Genomic DNA, 23845 nt, shown 5'->3' on the forward strand with positions numbered 1-23845 from the left:
GGAGGGGTGTGTGCGGGGGGGGGGGAGGAAACAGTTTGACAACGCAGAGATTTTTATTTATTTATTTTCCCCAAGGGGATCTTGCACTTTGCCAAAATTCCCTTCCGCGGGGGCATTGTCACACTTGGAGAAGCTGAATAACAAACACACCAAAACATGGTATTTCCAACAGAAAGAGGCATCTGCATCTTGAGGAACCTGGGGCGTCTTCTAACAACACTCAGTGCCGAGCTAGGCGTGTTTTTCTGAGTTTCAGCCCTTTATTTGACTTGAAACCTTGCATGCTCACTTTGGGGCACTGACAGTGAGCAACTCCCAGCTCCAACCTCAATTAACTGATTAGCTCTAAAATTGCTCTACCCCAGTAACACCTGGCTCCTAATTTCAATATTCTTTTTTTTTTTTTTTTTGCTTATTTTATATTAATACACACATGTAACTGACTGTTCTTTTCCCTCCTGTACTGCCTGGGGATATGTGACTAGCTTCATTTTGTGCCCTGGCACAGGCTGCCCAGGGCAGTGGCCACGATACCAACCTGGTGGAGTTCAAACAGTGTTTGGATATTGCTCTCAGACATATGGTCTCATGTTTAGGTAGTCCTGTGTGGAGGCAGGAGTTGGACCCAGTGAGCCTTATGGGTCCCTTCCAACTTGAGATATTCTATGATTCTATCATGTTGCTGCTCTTTTTGGCAACTGCAGTATTAGTGCCATAGGTGCAATCCTGCCATTATTGGAATTGTTAGTATTTTTTTGCAAGCTCTTTCGAAACAGGAGTTTTTCAGACATCTTGATTTTTACTGAACATCAATTTAAAAACAAACAAAGCATTCAGGATACCTAGATCTTTATAACCAATTCTTGTAGGCATGTTGAGCCCACATATGATGTAAACCTCCCATTTCTACTATATAGCTTCCATTCCCCATTCACTAATAAACTGAATAATGTAGCTAGCATCTTGCTTCTTTTCAAGTGCAATGAAGAGAAATTTGCACTCTATAGACTTTTAATCATTCATGACAATTTCCATCTGCTTATCTAATAATATCCCTCTACCAATTTGGATTCTCTTTGTAACATTAGTCAAATTACCACAGAATATGTGAGCAGTGTAGTTTTAAACAATAGTTGTCTGACATCAGCTTCCTACACAGAGATATGTATGCTACTGTGCAAGTGCTGTTTTGTAATTTAGTACGAGCACCAAGTGACTGCAAACCATTTTATAAAAAGCAGTTCAGCTGAAGCTGTAGCTGTAAATAGAGCCAAAAGAAATTGTTCACCAGAAGTCTAAACTAAGCTACACAGGATTCCTGAAGTATTTCTCTCTGATTCTGCTCTCGATGTGGCAGACGAGAGATTTGAAAAGATGAAAGAAGATGTATTTGTAAGTTTTCCCACCAGGGTCAGGTAACCTCTCAGCAGCAAAATTGAGACTGGTGCTGTGAAGAAGCAGCAGGAAGCAGTCATAGGTGACTCAATGCCTATCTCCAGGACTGGTGCCTCCACAAATATGCTGGGTTTTATAGACATGGAAAAACTCTTCTAGACAAGAAGAGACATCTATGATCTGGTGCCACTTGATTTCCACCTATCTCAATGGGGAAAATGTTTCTTAGTCTCTAACTTGGCAAGACTGACTGAGAGGATTTAAACTTAAACTAGGATCAATGAGGGAAGGGGATACCATTAGGAGCACCGAGGTTATGCCTAAGGATGATGTGGCACTGTCTGAGGGTAGCAAGGCTAATGGGATCGTCTGTGTCATTCCAAAGAACACTGCATATTCAGGAGCATTCTGAAATGCTTATATACTAATGCACATAGTATGAGAGACAAATGGGATGAACTGGAAGATTTGTTCCTCTGCCAGAGCACTGATATTGTTGTGAGACTTGGTGGGATGAGTCCCATGACTGAATGCTGGGATGGAAGATTTTCAGCTGTTCATGAGGCATAGGCCAGGCAGGCTGGGGGGAGGTGTTGCATTGTACATAAGGGAGAGACTAGGCTGTATGGTCATTGCCATTAGGGATGATGTGGCAGGGGGCTTCTGGATGAGGAGGAGACAGGTAGCAAAGTGGAAGTTGTTCTAGGTGTCTACTGTCTACTGCCCACCCAGGACAGTAGCACAGACAAGCTATAGGCAATTAGGGGATATTTCGGGATTGATTACCTTGTCCTTTTGTGAGACTTCACTTTTCCAACCATAAACTTAGAATATTATACTATCATGACAAGTATTCTGAAAATTTCTGAAGCATGTTTAAGGTAACATCCTGTCACAAGTACTGAGTGAACCAACTCTAAGAGGAGCCACCCTGGGTCTGTTGTTTGAGAATAGGAAAATCCTCCTGGAACTAGAGCAGAAAAAGAAAATATATGAGCTTTAGAAGCAAAGTCTGGCTTCAGAGGGAGAATACAAGGTGGCAGTTTGCATCTGCAGGGAAAAGTGTGAGAAAAAACAAAGCTTCTTTTAGTTGACAGTGGCTACTGTGATGTCAGGTATACAAAAAATATTTTTCTAAGTATGTCAGTAGCAACAGGAGGTCTAAGGAAGACACTGGGCTGATACTTGATGGTCAGCTAACAAGTAGGGATGAGAAAGTGGTGAAGGCATTGAATGACTTTTGCCTTAGTTTTTACTATTAATGATAGATCTTGGACTGCCTGGTCTTTTGTGTTGAATGACTGTGACCTGAGAAGCAGTGGTCACATTTGTCCACTGTGGTCACAAAACTGCAAGGGCATGAGAGAAGATCCAGGAAACTACAGACCTAGGTGTCTCATTTTGGTCCTGGAAAAGTTATGGAGAAGGTTATCCTGGGGATACTGAAAGGTACTTAAGGAACATAGCCAAAATGGAAAAGTCCTCTAACCACTTGGTGGGAGAAGGATAGGCATTGCACATATTCTTTCTGGAAGTAAGGCCTTTGATACTGTCTCTCACGGCATCCTTTTGGACAAATTGTGCAATGGTGTGATAAACAGGTTCATACTACACTGAGTGATGATCTGGCTGAATGACAGAGCTTAAAGTGTCCTACATGTGAATGGGGCTACATCAGACTGGCAGCTGGTCAGCAGCAGCTGGTCAGTAGCAGTATTCTCAAAGGCTCAGTTCTGGGGCCAGTTCTATTTAATGTTTTTTTAATCAATGATCTGGATCCAGAAGCTCAATGCATCCTTAGCAGGTTTGCTGATGACACTAAACTGGGAGGTGGTGTTGACTCTGGAGGGATCAGAGGGTTTGCAGAGGGATCTAAATAAGATTGGAAGATTAGATATGATCAGTAGCGTGAATTTTGACAAAGGAAAATGCTAGGTTCTGCAACTGGGATGGATGCAGGTACAGACTGGGAGAAGAATGGCTGGAGAGCATCTCAGGAGGAATGGCCTTGGGGGTGCCCAAGAGAGCATGAGCCAGCAGTATGCACTGGACAAGTGGGCAAACTGCATTTTGGGATGCACTGAACACAGCATAGTCAACTGATCAAAGGAAGTGATTCTCCCCATGTATTTAGAACTGATGTGGCCTCACTTTGAATATTATGTGCAGATCTGCCACTCCACAATATAAAATGAATTTTAAGGTCCTTGAAAGCATCTAGAGGAGGGCAACAAAGCTGGTAAAAGGACATTTGGGTTGTCTAGTCTGGAGGAGGCTGAGAAGTGACCTCATTGCTCTCTGCAGGTCCCTAAGGAGGGGAAATGCAGAGTGAGGTGCCAGGCTCTGGTTCCTAGTCACCAATGACAGGACATGTGGGAAAAGCACAAAGCACAATGCCTTTTTTTACTGTAAGAGTGATGAAACATTGGAACAGATTCTTAGAGAGGTGGTTGATGCCCTATGGCTTTCAGTGTATAAGAATCATTTGGACAATGCCCTCAGTAACGTGGTTTGACTTTTGGCGAGCCCTGGAATGCTCAGACAGTTGGGCTAGATGATCTCTGATGTTCCTTCCAACTGAAATATTCTCTCACTTCCTCTTCCCTCCCTATAGCTTTTGTACTTATAACGATGTCTCAAAGGCAGGATGGCTGTTCTGAAATATCAAACTGGTTGTTGGAAAAACTTAGCAAGAAAATTTGTCAAATTAATTTGTGAGGCAAATGGTCAGAGGGGAGACAATGATGAGACAGAGATGGTGACAGGATGGACCCAAGAAGACAGATGACATGTAACTAAACAAGCTATTGAAATGCAGAAAAAACACATTAGCAGTCTTCCTACTGCAAGGTGACATACCTGTTTCAAGCTGGTGGCACTTACAGCAGAGATGGTTAGGCAGCTGTTAAATCAAAACTCAGCAATTCAGCTTTTGTCCTTGTTGTTTGGCCTCAGCATGTATCAGAATGCCATGTATTCCTGAGCCATGAAAGAGAGACAGCCTTTCCAACAAATGCTGTCAGCCATCATCCTTGAAAAAGAAGCTGAAACACAGATGACTCTAAAACTGTCCAGTTTCTGCTGTAATAGGTTTGGTCCTCAAGTCAAGCCATTCATTTCACACAAGTGCTCGTTTCTCAAGGCCCTGAATGAGTGACAGACTGTCTCTTGCAGGAGGAAAAAAAACTTTATACTGAAGTACAACCAAAAGGAAAATTAATTATCAAAGGACAAGGTAATCATCATGTAAAACAGTAAATCTGTCAGGTTCGGAAAACAATATGACAGACTTTCAATACCTCTGCCTACGAATGTGCACAGCCTTCTGTTTAGAAATGAGCAGGCTGAACTGCTACCTGTGCCTCAGTGGAAAAAGGTAAAGATAGTTTATGAAATAAGTAAAGCATTAAAGGAATATGAAGAGAATTAATAATGCTTTGCATACCGGATAGATAGGATGCTAATGATTGTTTCTGGAAACAGCATTTGAATAGCATTACTTTACAGGTGATCACAAATACTTCTGTAGTCAAGAAAAATATCTGCAAGCCTACTCTTTCTTCCTGCCCCTTGGTAGTCCTCCATAAATTGGCACATAGCACTGTCTTTGATAAAGAAATCCAGCAGACTCCCAGAGTGTTCGTGTTTGGGTTTCATTCTCCCAGATCACAGTGAATCACTCTTATATTCATTGTGTGGCTGCTGCCTCATGTTGTTGAGCACTCTTGCATTCTGCTTTTGAAACTCATGACGTTTATGACTTGCTAGCGACCTGTGAACTGTAGCATCAACATGGAAGTTGTAGAACTCGAACCTTAAAGTTATGCAGAAAATATGATTATCAGAAAACTTTCAAGTTATACAGTGACACTCAAGTAGTGTTATATCCAGTTAATGTGGAATATAAAATTTCTGCAAGAGAGGAAGAAAGAGGATCTCTGGGTCAGTCTAGACAGGGAAAGAATAAAACAGTATAGACAGTAGATGTAAAGTGCTTTGGAAGACAAAAAATATTTATTGGATACAAATAGCTTCTTGGCACTAGAAAGATAATAATACTCAGCAACTAAAGGCTGGAGAAAGGATAATATGCACCTTTCTTTGGGCATCGTACTACACGTATATTCATCTTTTGCCCATTTTTTTTGTTCTTTAGCAGAATTTGGCTACACAGTAGCGAGAGTTAGAATGCAAGTACAAAATGAGAGAATACCAGAGTATTACAAGGGCACCAGAGTGTCACAGACAAGGGCATTATCAACACGTTCTTGGAGGGCACATACTTATCTTTACACTTCATTGGACCGGTCAGCTCACAGCTATTCAAATAATTTAACGTTTTATGGGTTACAGAAATATAATATACTTTAACTTTTATAAAAATTATAGAAACAAGTCTATCAAATTAGATACACAGTTTACTAATGGTGCACAGAATGTGCAAGAATACAAATGAAAACAAAACCCTGAATGTACAGGTTATACCTGAAAGCTGCACAGAGATGACAGTACAATATAATCAACTTACAGAGTTTTCATCTACAGTAAGAAATGATTGCTTTGACCTGTGCTAATACTAGAATGGTTTTAAAGGCTCAGAGTACATTCAAAATCTAAGTTGTTTTCTATTTTTCCCAATTTAATTTAATTTTTAATTTAAGAAATAAAAATTCAAGGTGTCTATTTTATTCCAAATGTAGACATTTCAAGATTGACTGCTATTCCAATTTGCTAGAGGGCAGATGGTGGCTGTTGGTAACCTTGCCACACTCAATGAGACTGTGCAGCCTGATGCCATTTATATAGGGAATATTTTGGGAAATCCTTCTGAAAGGACACCAATGCAATACAAATGTATACAAATGTTTCACGAATATGAAATCTGAAAACTGTTTAATGAATACTCTTTACATTTCAATACCATAACAGAAAAAATATTATAGCTATATTTTTGAGTATGAGACTTTTATTAATTTTGGTTTGTTAGCCTGTTATGATGACTAAAAACATGTTAATAGCAAGTACTGATAATGGCAAGACAAAAATAATCTTTGTAGTACCTTCAAAGGAGTATGTTTACCCTTTTTCAGTCTCTCACATTTGCTCATCTATGAAAATCTGCAAGTTACTATTCAACAAGATTTGAATTGATCTTGAATATCCACAAAATAGCAATTTTTTTTGTATCTTCAAAAATAGACAGACTGTATCAATTATGTTCTGATAAATTTGATTATTTTAAATGAAATTGGGCACTGTAAAGATAAGTGAAAGGCGTGCAAGGGCAGATGAGGTGGTCAAAGTAAAAACACAATGTTTCCTCTTTCCTACAGCTTCTCTTAGTTACTGTTTAAGCACTGCAGGCCCATTGTAGAGCAGCAACACTGGTTATGTCTCCAGTATCCTCCACTTCGTTCTCATTCATGTTTGTGGACTTGAAGTCTTCTCTGTCACCTAGGGACCAAATGACTGCAAAGTGCCTAGGATACTAAGAAAGACTGAAGACAATAGAATTGATTCAATTTCTGAAAGGCAGTAGCAAATCTTACAGATATTAACGACCTAAGCTAAGAAGATAGCTGGCCACAGCCTGCTTCAATATCTAATCACTGAATAAAATACAGCAGCTGCAGCAGAAGATGCTCAGGTGTAGAGGTACAGAAGCCACAGAAGGAAGCAAAACTAAGAGACAGCAACAGTAAGACAAATTACATATAAACTTTTAATGAATTAACCTTACAAAAGACAATAGCTTCAAAACATTTGACACGTTTGTACAAAACTATTCCAGCATTGTTAGTTCTCTCTTCAGAAAGAATGCCAGCAAGCCACCCAACGTGTCCCCGGCTATGAGATGCAACTGGTGATCACATCCAACTCATGTGTGGATCGAGTAAACTTATTTACAAATACTGTATGCTTTAATACCAGATTAGTGGATGCTATTGGGGAGCGACTGTATTTTCCAGAAAACACCATGCATCAGGAAATAGTATGCACCCCTAGCTTTATTGCCTTTTTTCCCCACATTTGTCACCAACATCTCTTTTTAGTCCTTTCAGGATGAGTTACCTCCTTTTAATTCCTATTCCTTTCTTGTCTTGGAATAACTGTGCAAGTTGCAGTACAATCTTCCAGTCCTATAGTGTACATCACAACTGTCCTTGAACATAGGAATATCAAGGTGCAAAATGATGGCTCATGGGACTATGCAGCCATATTAAAATAAGTGCCACATATCAGAAAATAGCACGCATGTTAAGGGCCAAAATGTAGTTAAAAAGTGCGTGATACTTTCCTGAAAATATGGTATCAATGACATGTACAAGCATTCTTCAAGATGCCACATTCCCTTGTGAAAGGGATCTTGTCATTTCTGTATGTACAAAGTATGTCTTCAGTTCTCCTTTTCCTTTTACATTTATGATTCCTCTGCAAGTGCTCATGTACCCCAGTGTTTGAAGGACATTGTTTGTCTCTTCTGTAACCTGCAACAAGACAAAACCAACACTGAGAGAGAGTGAAGCAGAATCATCTTGCAGAATATAAAGAAAACATCTGTCCTGACTAACAGGACTAGTCAGTCTAACTGACTGTGAACCAAAACTGAAGCAGTGCTGCCATTTCAGGTGCAAGTACACCAGGGCAGAGGTTGTTAATTAACAATCATTTGTTATCAATCAATAAAATCAGCTTTCTCAGACTAGCTGTGTTTCTTTGTGAAGCAAACAAGTATTTGTAGATATCACTGCTTTGAGCTTCCTCCTATTTTCAGGCTTGGCCAATACCTGGTAGGTAGCTCTACTTTTGCACTGTTTATTTCTGAATGGTCTCAATCACATACCTGGTGGGATACCAAAGTGCTGCAAGCATACCAGGAAGAAAATTAAAATGTGATCCCTGAATAGACTCTGGAAGGTCTTTTCTATACAGGTCTGTCTCTAATTTATACAGATAGTAAACCATAAAGGTTATTAATCTGCATGTTTCAACAAAATAACACTTCATAACTGCTTTAATGGATTTAACTTGATATATGTAGTTATGGACATTTTTCCTTTAGAAATAATTAACATCAAGAATACCTTTCACAAATAATGTAGCTAATATTTTACCAGTTTAGAAATTCAGAGAATACAAATGTGATTTTGCCCAACATCCCTCTTAAATTGGTGTTACGCTTCTAGGAATGCATAATTTCCTCCACTGTATTCCTCTGTAGGGTGAATATAAAGTTTTGATTCTCTTCCCATTTTTCTTCTGTGAATTTTAATTCTTTATGTTCCTGACTGAGATCCATTTCTTCTGAAAGGTCATTTTTACGGTAGGCATCTCCAGCCCCAAAAATACAAACTCCTTTGGTGTACAAACATATGATAATTTTTAAGCATTGTTAAGATAAATACTGGCACAAAGCAAGACTACCTGTATTTTATCTAAGACACCAGTGCTGTCCATCCTGCTGGCCACATTTACTGTATTACCCCAGATATCATATTGTGGTTTTTGAGCTCCAATTACTCCAGCTATTACAGGTCCATGGTTAATACCTGAAAAACATAAGAACTTTATGTTATAAAAGAATATTTACCAGATGATGACAAGTAGCGCACCTGGCAACTTATCAAGTCAATGGACACAACAGTATTTGGTCCGTGTTGATTAATGGGTACAGCAACCAATAGCCTGTTCACAAATGTTTTCTCAACCCCTTATGGCAAGAGGATGTTATAGAAATGTCAAAAGTTCATCTAATTTTAGTTTTACAACTCCTTACTATCTTGAATAATGTTGATATTTTCAACCTTACTACATGGCATGAGAAACATTCTGTAGGAAGAGCAGCTTCCTCTAGGAAAACAGATATACTGAAATTTCTTATTTCTACTTTCAGTGAAAAGGACTTCTCTCTGAAATAATCAATAGTCAAATCAAATGCATTTTACAGTAATCTTTGCTTCATACATGTAGAATAAATTACGGTGAATAAATTGCAAGGATTTGCATCCTTGTTCTGGAGGTTAGATTGTCTATAATATCTTCAATAGTTGTAGTAAATGTATTCCTTAAGCATGGGGTATGAGTAACAATTTGCTAGTTCTGAAATGCAGGTGCTAAGAGAGAAGAACAACATAGTATAGTTCCCATTCCATCCTGGGCACATTTTCTCTTGTGGTCAGTTTGCATCCTGTGTTAAGGGATGTATATGCTTCTAGTATGGAAGCAAAGCAGGAGGCAATATCAAAAGCACTATCACCAACTAGCATCAAATGCACTATAATTAAAACTACACTTACCAACAAGCAGGAAATACTCAGTGAGAAATGTACCCTGCCATGATGAACAGTCTGGATTTCTAAAATTATCCCCAAATCAAAAGATCATAACTGACTTGACAGAAACCAGCAATAGGGATATATCTATGCAGTGAAATTAAAGTACAGCTGTAGCACGGAGGCAACTTAGAGCTAGCTCATCTAATACAGACCACAGGTAATGTAGCACCTTGGGTAACAACCAGGCTGTAAAAACTCTGAAAAAGGTTCTGTACCAATTAAATTGAGAAAAATGGAACAGTATGTAATCTCTAAAGGACATGACATAGAAACTGATAAATATTTCTCTAAGCACTTGGGATGAAACGTAAGGAGGGACTTGCTTCGCAACAGTGCATTAACTCCCAGGCCATAGGTGTGTTTTCCTGCCTCCAGATATTGAAAAGATGTGCGTGGTATACACTATGCTAGGTAGAAATCCTAGAAATTAGGATGGTGCAGTGTGACTTTCCCACAGAATGCAATGAGCAGGAAGTGACTTCTTTTTCTTTTTTCCTGACCCATCTCTGCTCATGGTCTGAGTGATATCCTCTGGGGCTGGAGTACCAGGTTCAGATTCCTCCTCCTTCATGAAGATTTCTAGTACCTCCTAGGAATGTGATTTGGCAATGAAAACATTGTGGGATGTGTTGCTCTAAGTGACTCTTGCTAGTGCATATCTCCCTTGTGTGACACATAAACACTTATTGAGGCAAAGGATGGAACAGAAAGTGAATTCTTTAACAAAATACAATGCATCCTGTCCTTTTCTCTCATATTAAATGAGGTTAAATTATTCCATGAAAATGAAAACACTGTTCAGCAAGCACTACTCAGCAGGACTGACAGAGGGTAGGTATCTCACTCCAAAGCATCCAACAGCTTGAGCTCATGGAATTCTCCAGGGAACTGATCCCCATGCTTGAGAAGCCTCAGACAAAAGCAGGAACAAAACTGTTCACCTACAGCAATGAGAAATGTCCTAACTATCAGCCTATCTGGAAAACAATATGTCAGACTCTATTCCAGTCTGAAAAGAAGTAGCACTTCTGCAAAAGTTTCCTTGGAAGTATACTAACAGAAGGGAACAAATGCCTGAAATATCACCTAGGCGCTCTTTTGCTTGAGAACATCAGGCTTTGTACCTCCTAAGGCACAAGTAGCATTTTTGGCATTTACAGCAAATTAAGGTTGGAAACCAACACGTCAAGTGAGCTGCAACAATTTTAGGGTTGAATGCTGGCTGAGAAAAGCTTTTACAAATGGCAGTTTTGGTTTAAGTCCTTAAAGTGGGGATTACATCAGAGGAAGATGCATTTCTGTGGTTGTACTTCCTATGGATATCAGGTGCTTTCATGACCATAAGTGGTGGTGGTAAGTTGGCATGAATAGCTCAGTGGTGTCTATACTGTGTTAAGGTGGCAAAAGTGCCAGTATGGGACCTGTGTACATTTGAAGATTTAATCCTTGATGCTGCTTTTTTTTTTTTTTTTTTTTTTTTAAGCCTCCATTTGAAACATGTTGTTTTTTTAAAGTTTTCTCAGAGATTGTTTTAGACTCATTTAGCAAAAATAAATAAATTAATAAATTAATAAATCCAATCAATGAAACAAAACCCTGAGCAACAACTCACCCTGTCATAAGATTCTTAAGATTTTTATTTTTTTTTTCTTTTTGCTTTTATCACTTTTGGTTCACCAGATGAAGATCCTGAAGAGATGATGCATGCAGGATACTATAAGACGGCTACCACTTGGAAAACAGACATACAGTTTGTGTGCAGTCCAGAAAACACAATGCAGAACAACCACAAAAGACTGCTCAAAAACCATCAGGCACTTTACCCTCTCTTTAACTCGTCTTAACTCATTCCCCACTGAGACATCATTGTGGTATACACACAAAAAATGATTTTCAGGCAAACTCTGTTAGTGTATAATGCTACAAAAGCAGCTTTTGACAGTTTATTTTTTTTCCATTTCCTTATTTCATGAAGCAAAGGAGTCTAATTTCTACATAGCATACAGCAAATGTTTTTAAATCACAAGTAGGTATTTTTTTTTCCCTAGAAGGTTCACCTCTTAATCCCTACTTGATAAGAGTCAGCACTGATATAATCAGTTTGCAGACTCAGTATGTATATTGACATAACACTTTGTTTGCAAGTATGTAGCATTATATATGGCAAGAAGAGAACTCATTCTGTACAAAAATATACTATCTCTACACATTTTTTATAAACTCATCAAGTTCTGGAACACAATGAGAATGGGGCATGCTTCAGACGTGCTTTCTCATTTTTTAGCTATGGCAACGAATATGAAACAAGAAGGAAGGTCAGAAAGTAGCAGGCATAGCCAGTGGGTGGCACTGTGAAATAAATGTAAGAGCAAAAAGAAAAGCAAGCAACACAGCAAGTAAAACAAGCAAGGAGAATAACTGTTGGATACTTCAGACATGTTTATAAGATTTGTAGGTATCCAGTAGTTATTTAAAGCTTTCATTTCACACTCTCCAAATTACATATTGCATTGTAAAACTGCTATGTACTGCTATCAGGAAATAAGCATCTTGGAACATATGGTTCTTGATCAGATCTGAATTCATTTATCTCATCATCCTTTCCGTGACTTACTGCAACTGTGTATTTATTTTTTTTTTAATACTGTGGAGCACAAAGGGAAGCAATTAGAAGCTGAAAGGTAAGTGATATAATAAATATCCTAATGAATATCAACAGCTGGACATCTTTGCTCTTATTGTCAAAAAACACAGAGTAACAAAGAAGTGAAAGATCCTCCTGTATTTAACAGCAGGAAGGAAGCACTGTTATATGTTTGCTTGAGTGTAGTACATCTAAAGTATTTCAAATTCCAGCCTCATTTGTGCCTTTTAGGTACTGTCCAAAGCCATTCACAGTTTTGCAAAGCCCTGCCTAGTATCTCCTTTGGTACTGAAAAGCTTTAAAAATGTATATAGTTAACAACATCTGGAATAATTATTACAGTTACATAGAACCACTTGGACTCATGGGACTGTATTTTCCAAGCATTCTTTATTTAGTGATACTGCTTCTTCTGAGTTCCTGCCTTGAAACAGGTCTTGCCACAACAGCAGCTGTGCTCACTGGCAAAGCCATTGACACTGCCTTTAAGCAGGGTAAAGGTGATGCCACTTACTTCCCAGGCCCTGTTGGTCAGTTCTAGTAATGCTTTAATCTGCTTGAACACCATGCTACATTCTCTCCCTCTTCCATATTCTCAAATGTTGTAATACATACCTACTCGTAACTTGAAGTCATTAAAAGAATGCTTGTTTATGACATCCAGTTTCGCCACTAATGCAAATGCAAACTCCACCATGGTTCCTATGTGCATATACTGTCGTTCAGGTTCCTGAATTGCCAAACAGAATAAAATCATTTTATGTAGCTTTAGTTCCTGTGAGAACACATCCAAAATCCACAGAACACGAAAGCACTTAAACTCTCAGGGATATCCTAACGCCAGGGTGGCTGCAGCAGAAAAATATTGTATAAGATGGTTTCCTCTCCAGCAACACTTCAATCAAACAACGGCCAATAGACCATGCTGCATTTTACTTACATGATAAGGCAGTACAGAGTTGATACACTCAGTATAAAGTTTTGACTGTCAAGCAACTGATTAGCCACTATCTGTTCTACCAGCACTCACTGCTTATGTGTGCCTAAGGATTTGTACATTAATTTTCTCTGAGTGTCTGTTTTTGTTTTATGCCTCTTAATAATAAATAGTGCTTGTGGTCAGCCCCACAGAGACTCCTCCCTTTCACCGCTGCACTTTTCAGCACCCTTGCTAATGCTTACATTCCAGTGAGATTCAGTTTTAATAGTTCCTCAGCTGATCTCATCTGGCAGATAGATAAGGGGGCATATCTGGGAACTGTAATAGACCTGAAAATGAACAAAATGCAGGAGGAACAGAGGGGAAAAGACAACGCATTCCCTGTTCAATAATTTGCTATTCCAGGGTGCACATTAGTTTCTAAGGCTATAGACTTAATGTTTTATCATATACTGACAGTGTAGCCTGATTCTAAGTACTGGTTTGAGTCCTCTTAGGCTAAGGAGATAATTGATTTTCAGGTTCCCTCAGCCCTGGGTAGGATTTTGACAAGAGAATGATTTCTTAAGAGTTGGACTTACCGATCTCTATGAGAAATGACTGAATCTTCCTTGAGATAAAGTGACAGAGTTGATGGACAGATGACAACTTTGTGAGATGATTCATAGAGTACATACATCAGTCTTGGTGGGACAGCAGCTCTTGCCACAGCTGTTGTTTAGTTGAATGAAGCCTTTCTGTTTCCTTTGGAGTTCACTCCTAGCTAAGACAGATGGTCTCCTACCTAGCTGATATATAGAGACCCTGTCTTTAGGCACTTAGTCTTCCCTGAGTTCTTGTACTGAAATGGGGACTGTGCTCAGCAATATGCCTAGCTGTCAGTCATTGTCACACTAGTATGGCAGTATCTGTGGTCTGCAGCATCTGGACTGAAGAGACCTAAGATTTGATGGATTTCAGAATGTGTACTAAATGACCAAAGGAACACTAAGACTTGGATCTCCTGATTTATAATTTACAGAAATAACTCAAACAATAGATTTCTTGCAGCACACACACTAAATTTACTGGTTAAGAACTCCTCTGTGTATTCTCCAGACTATGGTCTTGCATTTCCTTCATCTTCTTCACCTCCCTGTACAGAATGTCAGGGCTAATTTGAAATTATTCTTTTTTGTCTTCAAGATTATTAAGGTCTATAGTTCAGGTGTTAATTGCTTCTCTTTAGAAGGAACATGAGTTTGTCAGGAGACATTAATCCTTATCAGGGAATATACTGATTCATTATTGCCGTCTCTGTTGCTCACCAGTGATCTGATGAAGGCTTTTGCTTCAAAGTTATGAATTGCTTCTCTGAACTTCATTTCTACTGACTGCACACAGTTCTCAATCCTACTACATTAAATAAATCAGAAACAAAGGAATCTGCTTTAAGCATTGAGCCTGAAGGTTCTTCAAGTGTATGGTTAATAAGGCTACCCTGCACTATCAACTTTCAAAGGAAAATACGGATTCCAATACTCTCCTTTAGAATCTAAGTTCAGTTATTTCTGCTGCAGCATGTAGCAATAAAATGCAGTATTATATTTAGAGTAGAAGGCCAAATTTAGACCTAACAAATAAGAGGCAGCATTTTAAAACTGCAATGTGAAAAAAAATAATTCAGAGACTTCTAAATAAAAGCATACACTTGATCAGTAATAAGTAAAATTGAGGCCAGAGCGTTATATGTAGGCTGCTGTTTAATGAACAGAATTTTAGGCTTCATTTAAGCATGATTTTTATTGAGCATGAACTTTTTTCTGTACCTGATACTGTTCTTGGTTGGGTGTAGCACTCAATCCTGTTGCTGCCATATACGTGCTTCCAATGGTCTTTATCTTTTCAACTCCACTGAACTTTGGCTTAGACAATAACTGGAAAACAAGAACAGTTATTCATTATTGGGATCAACAGCATTCTTACTCTAAATGCTTGTTTCTCTAACAGAATTCAAGAGCATCAGTACTGTAATTCACAAAGATATACAGCATGGCCTTACGGATGGACAAAACAATGGATATAGGAATAGTTCCCAGAAAAAGGAAAATCATGTCTCCTAAAATACCCTTTTATCATAAAGGGACTAGATTTCCATTAGTGAGATTGAACTTCACCTTACTGTCCATATAGCTCTTAAAAATCAGTAGACTAAATTCATTTGATAGTGGAACCAAATCACTACACGAGCCAATGTTTAAGCTGTAAGCAGCTTTCTGAAAGTAAGCATCTCTTCTAGTTGAGATGGTAAGAATTCTAATTCATAACCCAGGTTGTTTTGAACATTCCAAAGTTATCAAAATGGGTTTGCTGCTAAAATTCCCTCCACAGCTGCAGAACTGCAAGTCCAGACTGTGTTCTCTGAATCATGACACATTCTTAACACCTTCTTTGGGTATCTTTATCACCAGCAACTTAAAGACAAATACTGTTCTCAGTGAGACCTGTAGAGATGACTTTTCACAATCTATCTGTAGTTATACGTTCTGCACTTGCCCGTAGCTTGGAGAGTGGAATGTTAAAACCTATACATTCCTATGAGTCATTCATATACCAAATGATCAACATGTTGTAGAATCAAAACAATGCAGGTTATAGAATCATACAATATCCTGAGTTGGAAATGACCTGCAAGTATTATCAGGTCCAAATCCTGGCTCCATAAAGGACTACCCAAATATCAGATACACGACTGAGAGCATCATCAAGACACTTCTTGAACTCCTGTAGCTTGGGGCTGAGAGCACTGCCCCGGGGAGCCTGTTCTGGTGCCCAACCACCCTCTCAGTGAAGAACTTTTTCCTAATCTCAAGCCTGACCCTCCCCTGACACAGCTCCATGCTGTTCCCTCAGGCCATGCCACTGACACGAGAGAGCAGAGCTCAACGCTGCCCATCCACTCTCCACGTGAGGAGCTGCAGCTGCCATGAGGCCTCATTTCAGCCTCCACTGCTCTGGGCTGAATTAAGTGGCCTCAGCCATTCTCCATACATCTTGCTCTCAGACCCTTCAGCACCTTCACAGCCCTGCTTTGGATGCTCTCCAAAGATGTAAAAATTTAGGGCACAAACTCAGAAACTTTACCTTTGGCATTAGTATTTGGGAACAGCTAGTATACAGCATGTAATGTGCTATGTGAACTGCAGAAAAAGGGCAGAATTTCCCCATCGTGTATATGCACTGGATAGAGATGTCAGATCAATAGCTTATTTATTCCACATAAATCTCTTTTTCCTTTAATACTCCTTGGAAACAATTTCTACATGATCAGACATACAAAAGTTCTTTTCCGACAGCTCTTCCACTCTCCTTTTCAAGTATGTTTGCTTACTGTTGCATACCCTGGGTTATTAAGATTGAAACCATATGTTGATTGTTGTTAGAAGTACATACATCATCGAAGTCAGCAATGATCTCATTTAGCAGCCTGAGACATTCCAAGCCTTCCTTATTTACATCAGATTCTGTATAAAATTCCTTGAAATCCGGAATAGAGGCAAACATGACACAGACACAGTCATATGACTGATGATATAGATCCTGTCCAAAAGAAAATAAAAAAAAAGAAAAAAACCTTGTTAAACCCAGCTCTAAATAAGGTTCTATGATAAATAGGCAGCGACCTGGTTCTGAAAAGGAAGGTGATGCCATGAATGGAAACTTCTAAAACAATGTTCTAGCATTTTTTGCATTTAGTGACATTTATTGATCTTTAAACAGCATACAGACTTGTTAAATATAGTCAACATAGCTGAAATTTTTTTTGTGTTGTAAAGTTACCCCTTTTTTTTTGCCTGAATATTTACTCAGTAAGCATAAAATGTTCACTAATTTATTAGATAAGGATCACTTCTGAGATTTGTAGAGAATTTGTTTTGGCTTGCATGGTTGAGACTATTTTTTGCAAAACAGTCTCTAATTTTTTATTAGCTGTATCATTATAATCACTAGAAAGAACTAAAAAAATTGAAGCAAAATCTCAACAGTAGAGCACTACAAAAGCATAGTATGACACAACACTGATAGATCCTAATAAAAAATGATAAGATGCCTAATAGGACAAAATAATTGTCCTTTCTTTTCCATAACAAGGGGCTTAATGAGATAAATAAGTCACTTGAACTTAAACTTACTTATGTGTCACATTCTCTATAGCATTCTGTGAGCACTGAAATGAGAGCATCTCTGCTCCACAGGAAACCTCTGATGATAAAAACGAATCCCCTTATCCCTTCCCTCAGTTTCCTTTCCAATGTCCTTTATCATTAGAATCTCTCTGCTTTCAGGACAAATTTATGTCCTGAAAAAATAAAAGGAGGACTATTTATTAAACTAACAAAAAAAGTATGGAAAACCATACACAAAGGTAACCATAATAATAAGAGATGCTGTAAGCTAGTATAAAGCCAAAGTCTGTTAAAGGTATTTGAGTAGAGCATGGATTTCAATATTCTTGTGAATAAGACGAATATTCTATAATTTCAAGAAGGATCAGATATTTTTTCCCTCTTTACTTATCCAAAGTTTGTTTTTTTCAATTTTGCTTGCAGTATATTTTTCTTTTTTAAAGAACGTGGTAAATCTATGTGAGTGTGCACAGACACAGTGAATCCAAGTTGGTGATGTTAACTGAAAAATAGCAGAACTGGTCATGGTAAATGGAAAAACTTGTTGACTGTCTCAGCCCAGAATAGGTGTGAGACAGACAGACAGGAGCATGAGCAGTTGGAGAAGCTAGATGGTTTACTATGAGACTTTTCTTCTCTTTTATTTCATAAGGATTATATAATCACAATGTCCTTGAAACTCCTCATGCATCCTGCCCATTGAAAAGAACCAGTGCCCTGGTAATACTTCTCTGTCATCTATTTGTTCCATTTCCATAAACATTGGATTAATTTGTGTATTTCCTGCTGCAGTGTTCAAGTCTATATAAAAAAAAATCAATTTAATTCGTACAATAAAACAGGGGAAAGGAGAGCCCACTGGCTAGATGATATCAACTGAATTTGAGCAATACACCTGGATAAAGTATGTCATTTGAGAGCACAGTCATCTTACGTGTGCGTCTATGTCATCTTACGTATAATGTCTAGTGACATTCTAGGACAAGTGTATCTGGAAAGTCATTTTCCTGCCAGACAGGCACAATCTTTTCAGACAGTGCTTCTCTCTCTCGGATATAAGGAAAAAAAAAAAAGTCTACTGAGGTCACTTTTCCTAATGCAAGAACTCAAGAGGAGTGCCTGAAACTACGCAGGATGACTCTGACTCTAAGCCTGAGCATCTCTTTGCTCCAGCTCCCCACATTAACCCAGGTCCAGACTCTGTAACATTGAAGTGACATATACCAGCTGCTTTCTTGAGTGTCTTTGCACTTATGATGGGAGCTCAAACCAGCTCAAAATTAGTGAAGTGGAGCATCAGAACAAATTTACAGACCCGCTCCTCAAATATTTAGCCTTTGCATTCTGGTTCACATCTACCTACTGCAGATTTACCTCAGGCATGTCTATACTAAAGCTACAGTAATGTTTGCTTCTAAATATATTTAAAACTTAAAATCTGGCACACTGAGTGCTCATCTTAGGCTAATCTAGCAGAATAGGCAGGTTACATGATGTGGTTCATCTCATTTTTCCATCCATTTCCTCAAGTCACCTTCCCAGTATCTTGATTTCAGTGGCGGATGAAGGAATCTAGGTTACACATATGTTTTTTTTAAAACTGGGAAGAAATTGCACAAAAAAATACAGGGAGTGGCAATGGAAGGAGAAATTCACAGTGTTATATAGAAGACCAGAGGAAGATAAGAGAACACTCACATACAAATGTAGATAATTAACATTCAAAATATGGGTATTACATATACTTTTGAAACTTGACCTAACAAAATAAACCATATACGTTCATGATCATAGAACTTTTTCACAGAAAAAAAAAAAAACTGTTCATATTCCTATCATCTTTACAAATCTAGTAAATTAAATCCATCCAAATTAATAGTAATGCTGCCATTAACATTAATACACAATGCTATTATCCTAGCAATTCTGTAAATTAATAGAAAAGGGTTGTTTTATTTTATCAAATAAACATTAGATCGCAGTTTTCTGTTTTGTTTACTTTCTTGAATCCCACTGATTTTGCATCCCAAGAAAGTAAAACCTGAAGGAATTGCTCATAGATACAGGCTATAAAGTTTGTGAAAAGTCTGTCACAAAGACCATCTTATTTGAAACAGTACACAGAAGTGAATGCCATGACTTACCTGAGAATATAAATTCAAGTCATAATAACTCATACCTGTTACATCCTAGAGGTGAACCCTTAGAGAGAAAGGAAATCTACATAGGGATATGATCAAGGAAAACATACTACTAAATAATGTCACAGAATCATGGAATCATTAAGATTGGAAAAGACCTCTGAGATCATGTAGTTCAACTGACAGTCAATGTGCTCACTAAGTTACATCCCTCTGTGCCACATCCACCCGTTTCTTTAACACTTCCAGAGATAGTGACTCCACCACCTCCCTGGGCAGCCTGTGCTCACCATTCTTTCTGAGAAGAAACTGCTCCTAATATCCATCCTGAACCTCCCTGGTGCAACTTGAGGCCATTCCCTCTCTTATTGCTAGTTATGGGAGAAGAGGCTGACTCCCACCTCACTACAACCTCTTTTCAGGGAGTTGTAGAGAAGGATAAGGTCTCCCCTTAGCCTTCTCATCTCCAATCTAAACAATCCCAGCTCCCTCAGCCACTCCTCGCAAGATCTGTGCTCCAGACCCCTCACCAGCTTTGTTGCCCTTCTCTGGACATGTATAGGAAGCACAAGTGATAGAAAACTGATTCTTCTTACCTCCACATAATTCAGGAACCAGAAGACAAATAGGAAATTTACAGTTTGAATAAGGAAAAAAAAAAGTGTATGTATATGTATGTATAGCTTGTTGCTATTTACCAACATGAAAGAGCTTAGGAGATTAAAAAGTCTAGTATTTATGGGAATACTAGAAAAATATCTAACTGTGAAGTGTTTAATAGGTGTTTGCAGAAGGAAAATATGCCCTAACATTTACAGGCAAAAGCAGAATGGGTGAATAATACATTAATGTGCAGCTGCTTCCAGAACTTCTGCTGAAGGCTACTGCCTGGACCAGGCAGGTAATTAGATTGCTGATGGATGGCAATGCCTGCCTTCTTTGCCACTGAAAAAAGTGTCTTACAGACAGTAAACATAGAACCCAGATGGCACTAGCTATTAGGAAGTGCCTTTGTTGTCTACCCAGAAAGCAGGCGTAGCCCAGAAAAAATCATGGCAACTCGTATGATGCACAATCACAAGGAAGATGATATGAGTAACCAAAAAACAGGAGCATAGATAGGAACAGAAGTGCTGTTGTGACACAGAAAGGGTCAATGTGCTGTACACTGTTGGGTGGCTGTGCAGCTTGTAAGAAAGGGCTGCATGTCCTAGTGTTACAAAGAAAAATCCTCCTTTCCTCTAAAGAGTTATCGCTCTTTCCTCCACCTCAAAAACAAGTACAAAGTTGTATATGAACACCAGTCGTGATGAAGTACAACAAGTGTCCCATTTCTCTTCCTTCTTCTCTAACAGTGAGTCAAGATCCATCCCTACTAATGCTTTGTAGCGTAGTACCAGAATAGAAACAACAAATGGCACTGTTTAGAACCATGAGTAGTAATTGCAGCTGTCATAATAAATGTCAGGCAATTTTAAGCAGACATTCCCCGCTAGTTTATTGCAATCATTCATAATAATAAAGGCTATGGTAATCAGGTGTCTTAATTTTCCTATGAGTATTTCTCATGAAAGAGTACTCTCCAAAATGTTTAATCAGAAAATTAAATGCAATATAACTCCAGGAAGGAATTGCATTCTTTCAGCACAAATAAAATCACCCTCTCTTCTACCATTAATTCTTTCTCTTTTTTTTTTCTTTTCTGAATTCTTCCTGGTCAGCTTTCTGTACTGTCCCATCTTCTCCAGTGCCTGCAGACCTTCTGAGGATGAAGGAGGCCAACTGGCCCCCCACCCCATATGGCTCATGGAAGGATACAGCAATTGGCTTGTCTGGGGCACAATTTCTGCTGGCTCCATTCTGCAGCTAATGAAACAGGATTACTCTTGCTAGGTATTCAACTCAGCAACATGCTTTCAAGTTAGCTTGCAGCAAGAAAGCTTCCTGAGTGCTTCTTAGTAATAGGGAAGCTGGATGCTTAGAGCACAGAGGAGAAGGGTGCAGAAGCCAGCTGCAGTAGAATCCTGCTTTTTGTTTTATGTTTGTTCCTGTGTCTCTCAACTGGAAAGTATCTTATTTGGTATCCAGCATACAGTCAATAAGCAAAAACCCAATTCTGGAGACTGATAAAGCAAACAAACTTTTACTACATTTACCTACTTTGAAATAATTTCACTTTCACCACATCAACATTACTCAACTTATATGCTGTTATGAAAAGACCTTAGTTGTTTTTTTGAAAGTACAATGTTAGTACTCTCAATTACCATTTATCCACACTTTTTTTAAATCTCTTTCATTCCAGCAGCATTTCATTCAGCAGCATACTTAGTCTTCCATTTCCTTCATACAATTGCATGCAAAAAATTCTGGGATAAGTAACGTTCATCCATTAGATAGGAAACCGTAGATATATATAGCCATATTGAGTGTTTGCCTCTGAGGAAGATGCAGACAAATTTCAATTCATTATCGGATAATCTAAACATCCACAGAAATAAAACCAAGATTTGATCTGCTGTCATCTATTTTTGGTGTTTAGACATTAAAAAAAAAAAACAAAAAACAACAAAAAAAAAACCCATACTGAATCTGCTTTAAGGCTTGACATGTCCTTACAGATTCCAAAACAAGACGTGACTGATGTTTGTATTCCTTAATATTTCCAAGGATTTGTGAGGTTCCTGTTTCTTTGAAAACTGTGTTTAAAGATAAACAAAGCAAACTCAAGGGTTTTTTTTTGTTAATGGGATGCCACTAAAATCACATCAACTTCTTCTAATTTTAGCTGACATGAAAGACCAGAAAGTTCAGCAGACTACCATTTTTCATCTTCACTAAATTTACTGAAGCTCATTTCAGCCCAAGAATCTTGAGGGGTGACAATATAAATCCAGTTGCCAATACAAGGGTGAGCAGATGGTGTTGCTCTGCTGGGGAGCAGAGATGGAATAGCACGTAAATGAGAAAGCAATCTCCTGATGGTTTGCTGTGTTTAATGCCTGAACTGAGAGCTGGAGCCGAGCCAACCTGGCTTTCAGCCAACATCTTCACTGGATTCAAAGGAACCCCACAGCAGTTTTCATTCAGCATTAGCTACCAAATGAATGTTTACAGGTAGTACTAAAGTACCGATGTAAACTACGTTACAGTACTGCTTAGTGAAAACCACAGTGAAAGGGAAAATGTTATCCTTCTCTATTCAGGAGATCAAAATAAATCCCCTCCCTTCTTCTGTCTGTTTTGGAACAATTGTTTTATGCATAAGTAATTCTAACTGTTGCATTTAAGATATACAGAAATTACTACTCCCTCTAAATCTGTTTGGCTTTTTTCTTTTGTTTTCATCATTTTTTCCACTGTTAAAACTACAAAGCAGCATTAGGAGTAGGTCTAACTCCCACTTAAGGCAACAAGTCTTTTGGTAGACGTTTCTAAAGCCTGGATTAAGTCTGTTGTGCATGAGTAAATAGCTATTTCAGTGTTCAGCACCTCCTTCCAGAATTAATATAGGCACTGTTTCAAGGAAGAGGTTAATTTTCACATCTATAAGCAAGGTCTCCAGTCACCACAAGCAATTTCAAAACCTGGATGCAGCTCCACTCTGATCACAAAGAAAAACGTATCTGAATTCATATGCTTCAAATTTAAATCCTTGTGGATTCAATTATCCTTTTCATTTTCTCCCTGTTTTACTCCTCTGTCACAAGGCAAAGTATATTGCCACTTAAAACAGTTTCACATTTTTTACTTCAAGGTACTAAGGTGATTCAGTGCTCAGAAAAGCAGGGGAGAAGGAAAATGACTGTAAATCTATAACCTGACTATATGGATCTACTGTTCAACTCAGTATTAAGTACTATTTCTATGATACACTACACTGCCTTAGTACAGAACAGAGAATATACAGAGATGGCTGACCTCGTTCTTCAGGTTTCTTGCCAAGAAGTGTTCAGCTACATGGGCTGGAAGCACATTCTCCAGAAGCACCCGATTTAGGTTCTCCATGGTTTCAATCTCCTCCCGCTCTTTTTTGAACTTGTTCTTCCACAGGAAGTCTAACCTACAGTAATATTCATTCTGTTACAAGAGGACACAGAGGTAAAGAAACAATCGGCATCTTGTCCTGCTGGAGTACAGGTTTAAGAGACAAAATAAACACAGTACATCACCTTTACAAGGATATTATTTGTCCATTCAAGTACAGTTCCAGATTCCACAGA

At 38.5% G+C, this 23845-nt stretch overlaps 1 protein-coding gene across 3 annotated transcripts in view; it reads right to left on the reverse strand.

Annotated features, from left to right (window-relative positions):
- Window positions 1–7104: 7104 nt before the first annotated feature.
- The window catches only part of ADCY2 (adenylate cyclase 2), a 223684-nt gene continuing 206943 nt past the window's right edge, over window positions 7105–23845 (reverse strand). For 2 of the 3 annotated variants that reach the window (XM_090137122.1, XM_090137121.1), the window contains 6 exons: window positions 23544–23702; window positions 16748–16894; window positions 15124–15231; window positions 12991–13105; window positions 8821–8945; window positions 7105–7883 (listed from right to left, as the gene is read on the reverse strand). In XM_090137122.1, coding sequence (XP_089993248.1) covers window positions 7731–7883; window positions 8821–8945; window positions 12991–13105; window positions 15124–15231; window positions 16748–16894; window positions 23544–23702 — 807 coding nt within the window. In that variant the 3' untranslated portion in view covers window positions 7105–7730. The remainder of the gene's footprint in view (window positions 7884–8820; window positions 8946–12990; window positions 13106–15123; window positions 15232–16747; window positions 16895–23543; window positions 23703–23845) is intronic. The other variant, XM_090137123.1, reaches the window with a different exon arrangement.

The sequence above is a fragment of the Phasianus colchicus genome, chromosome 3 (assembly GCF_987193195.1).
Source record: "Phasianus colchicus chromosome 3, bPhaCol1.hap1.1, whole genome shotgun sequence".
In the NCBI taxonomy this organism is placed as follows: domain Eukaryota; kingdom Metazoa; phylum Chordata; class Aves; order Galliformes; family Phasianidae; genus Phasianus; species Phasianus colchicus.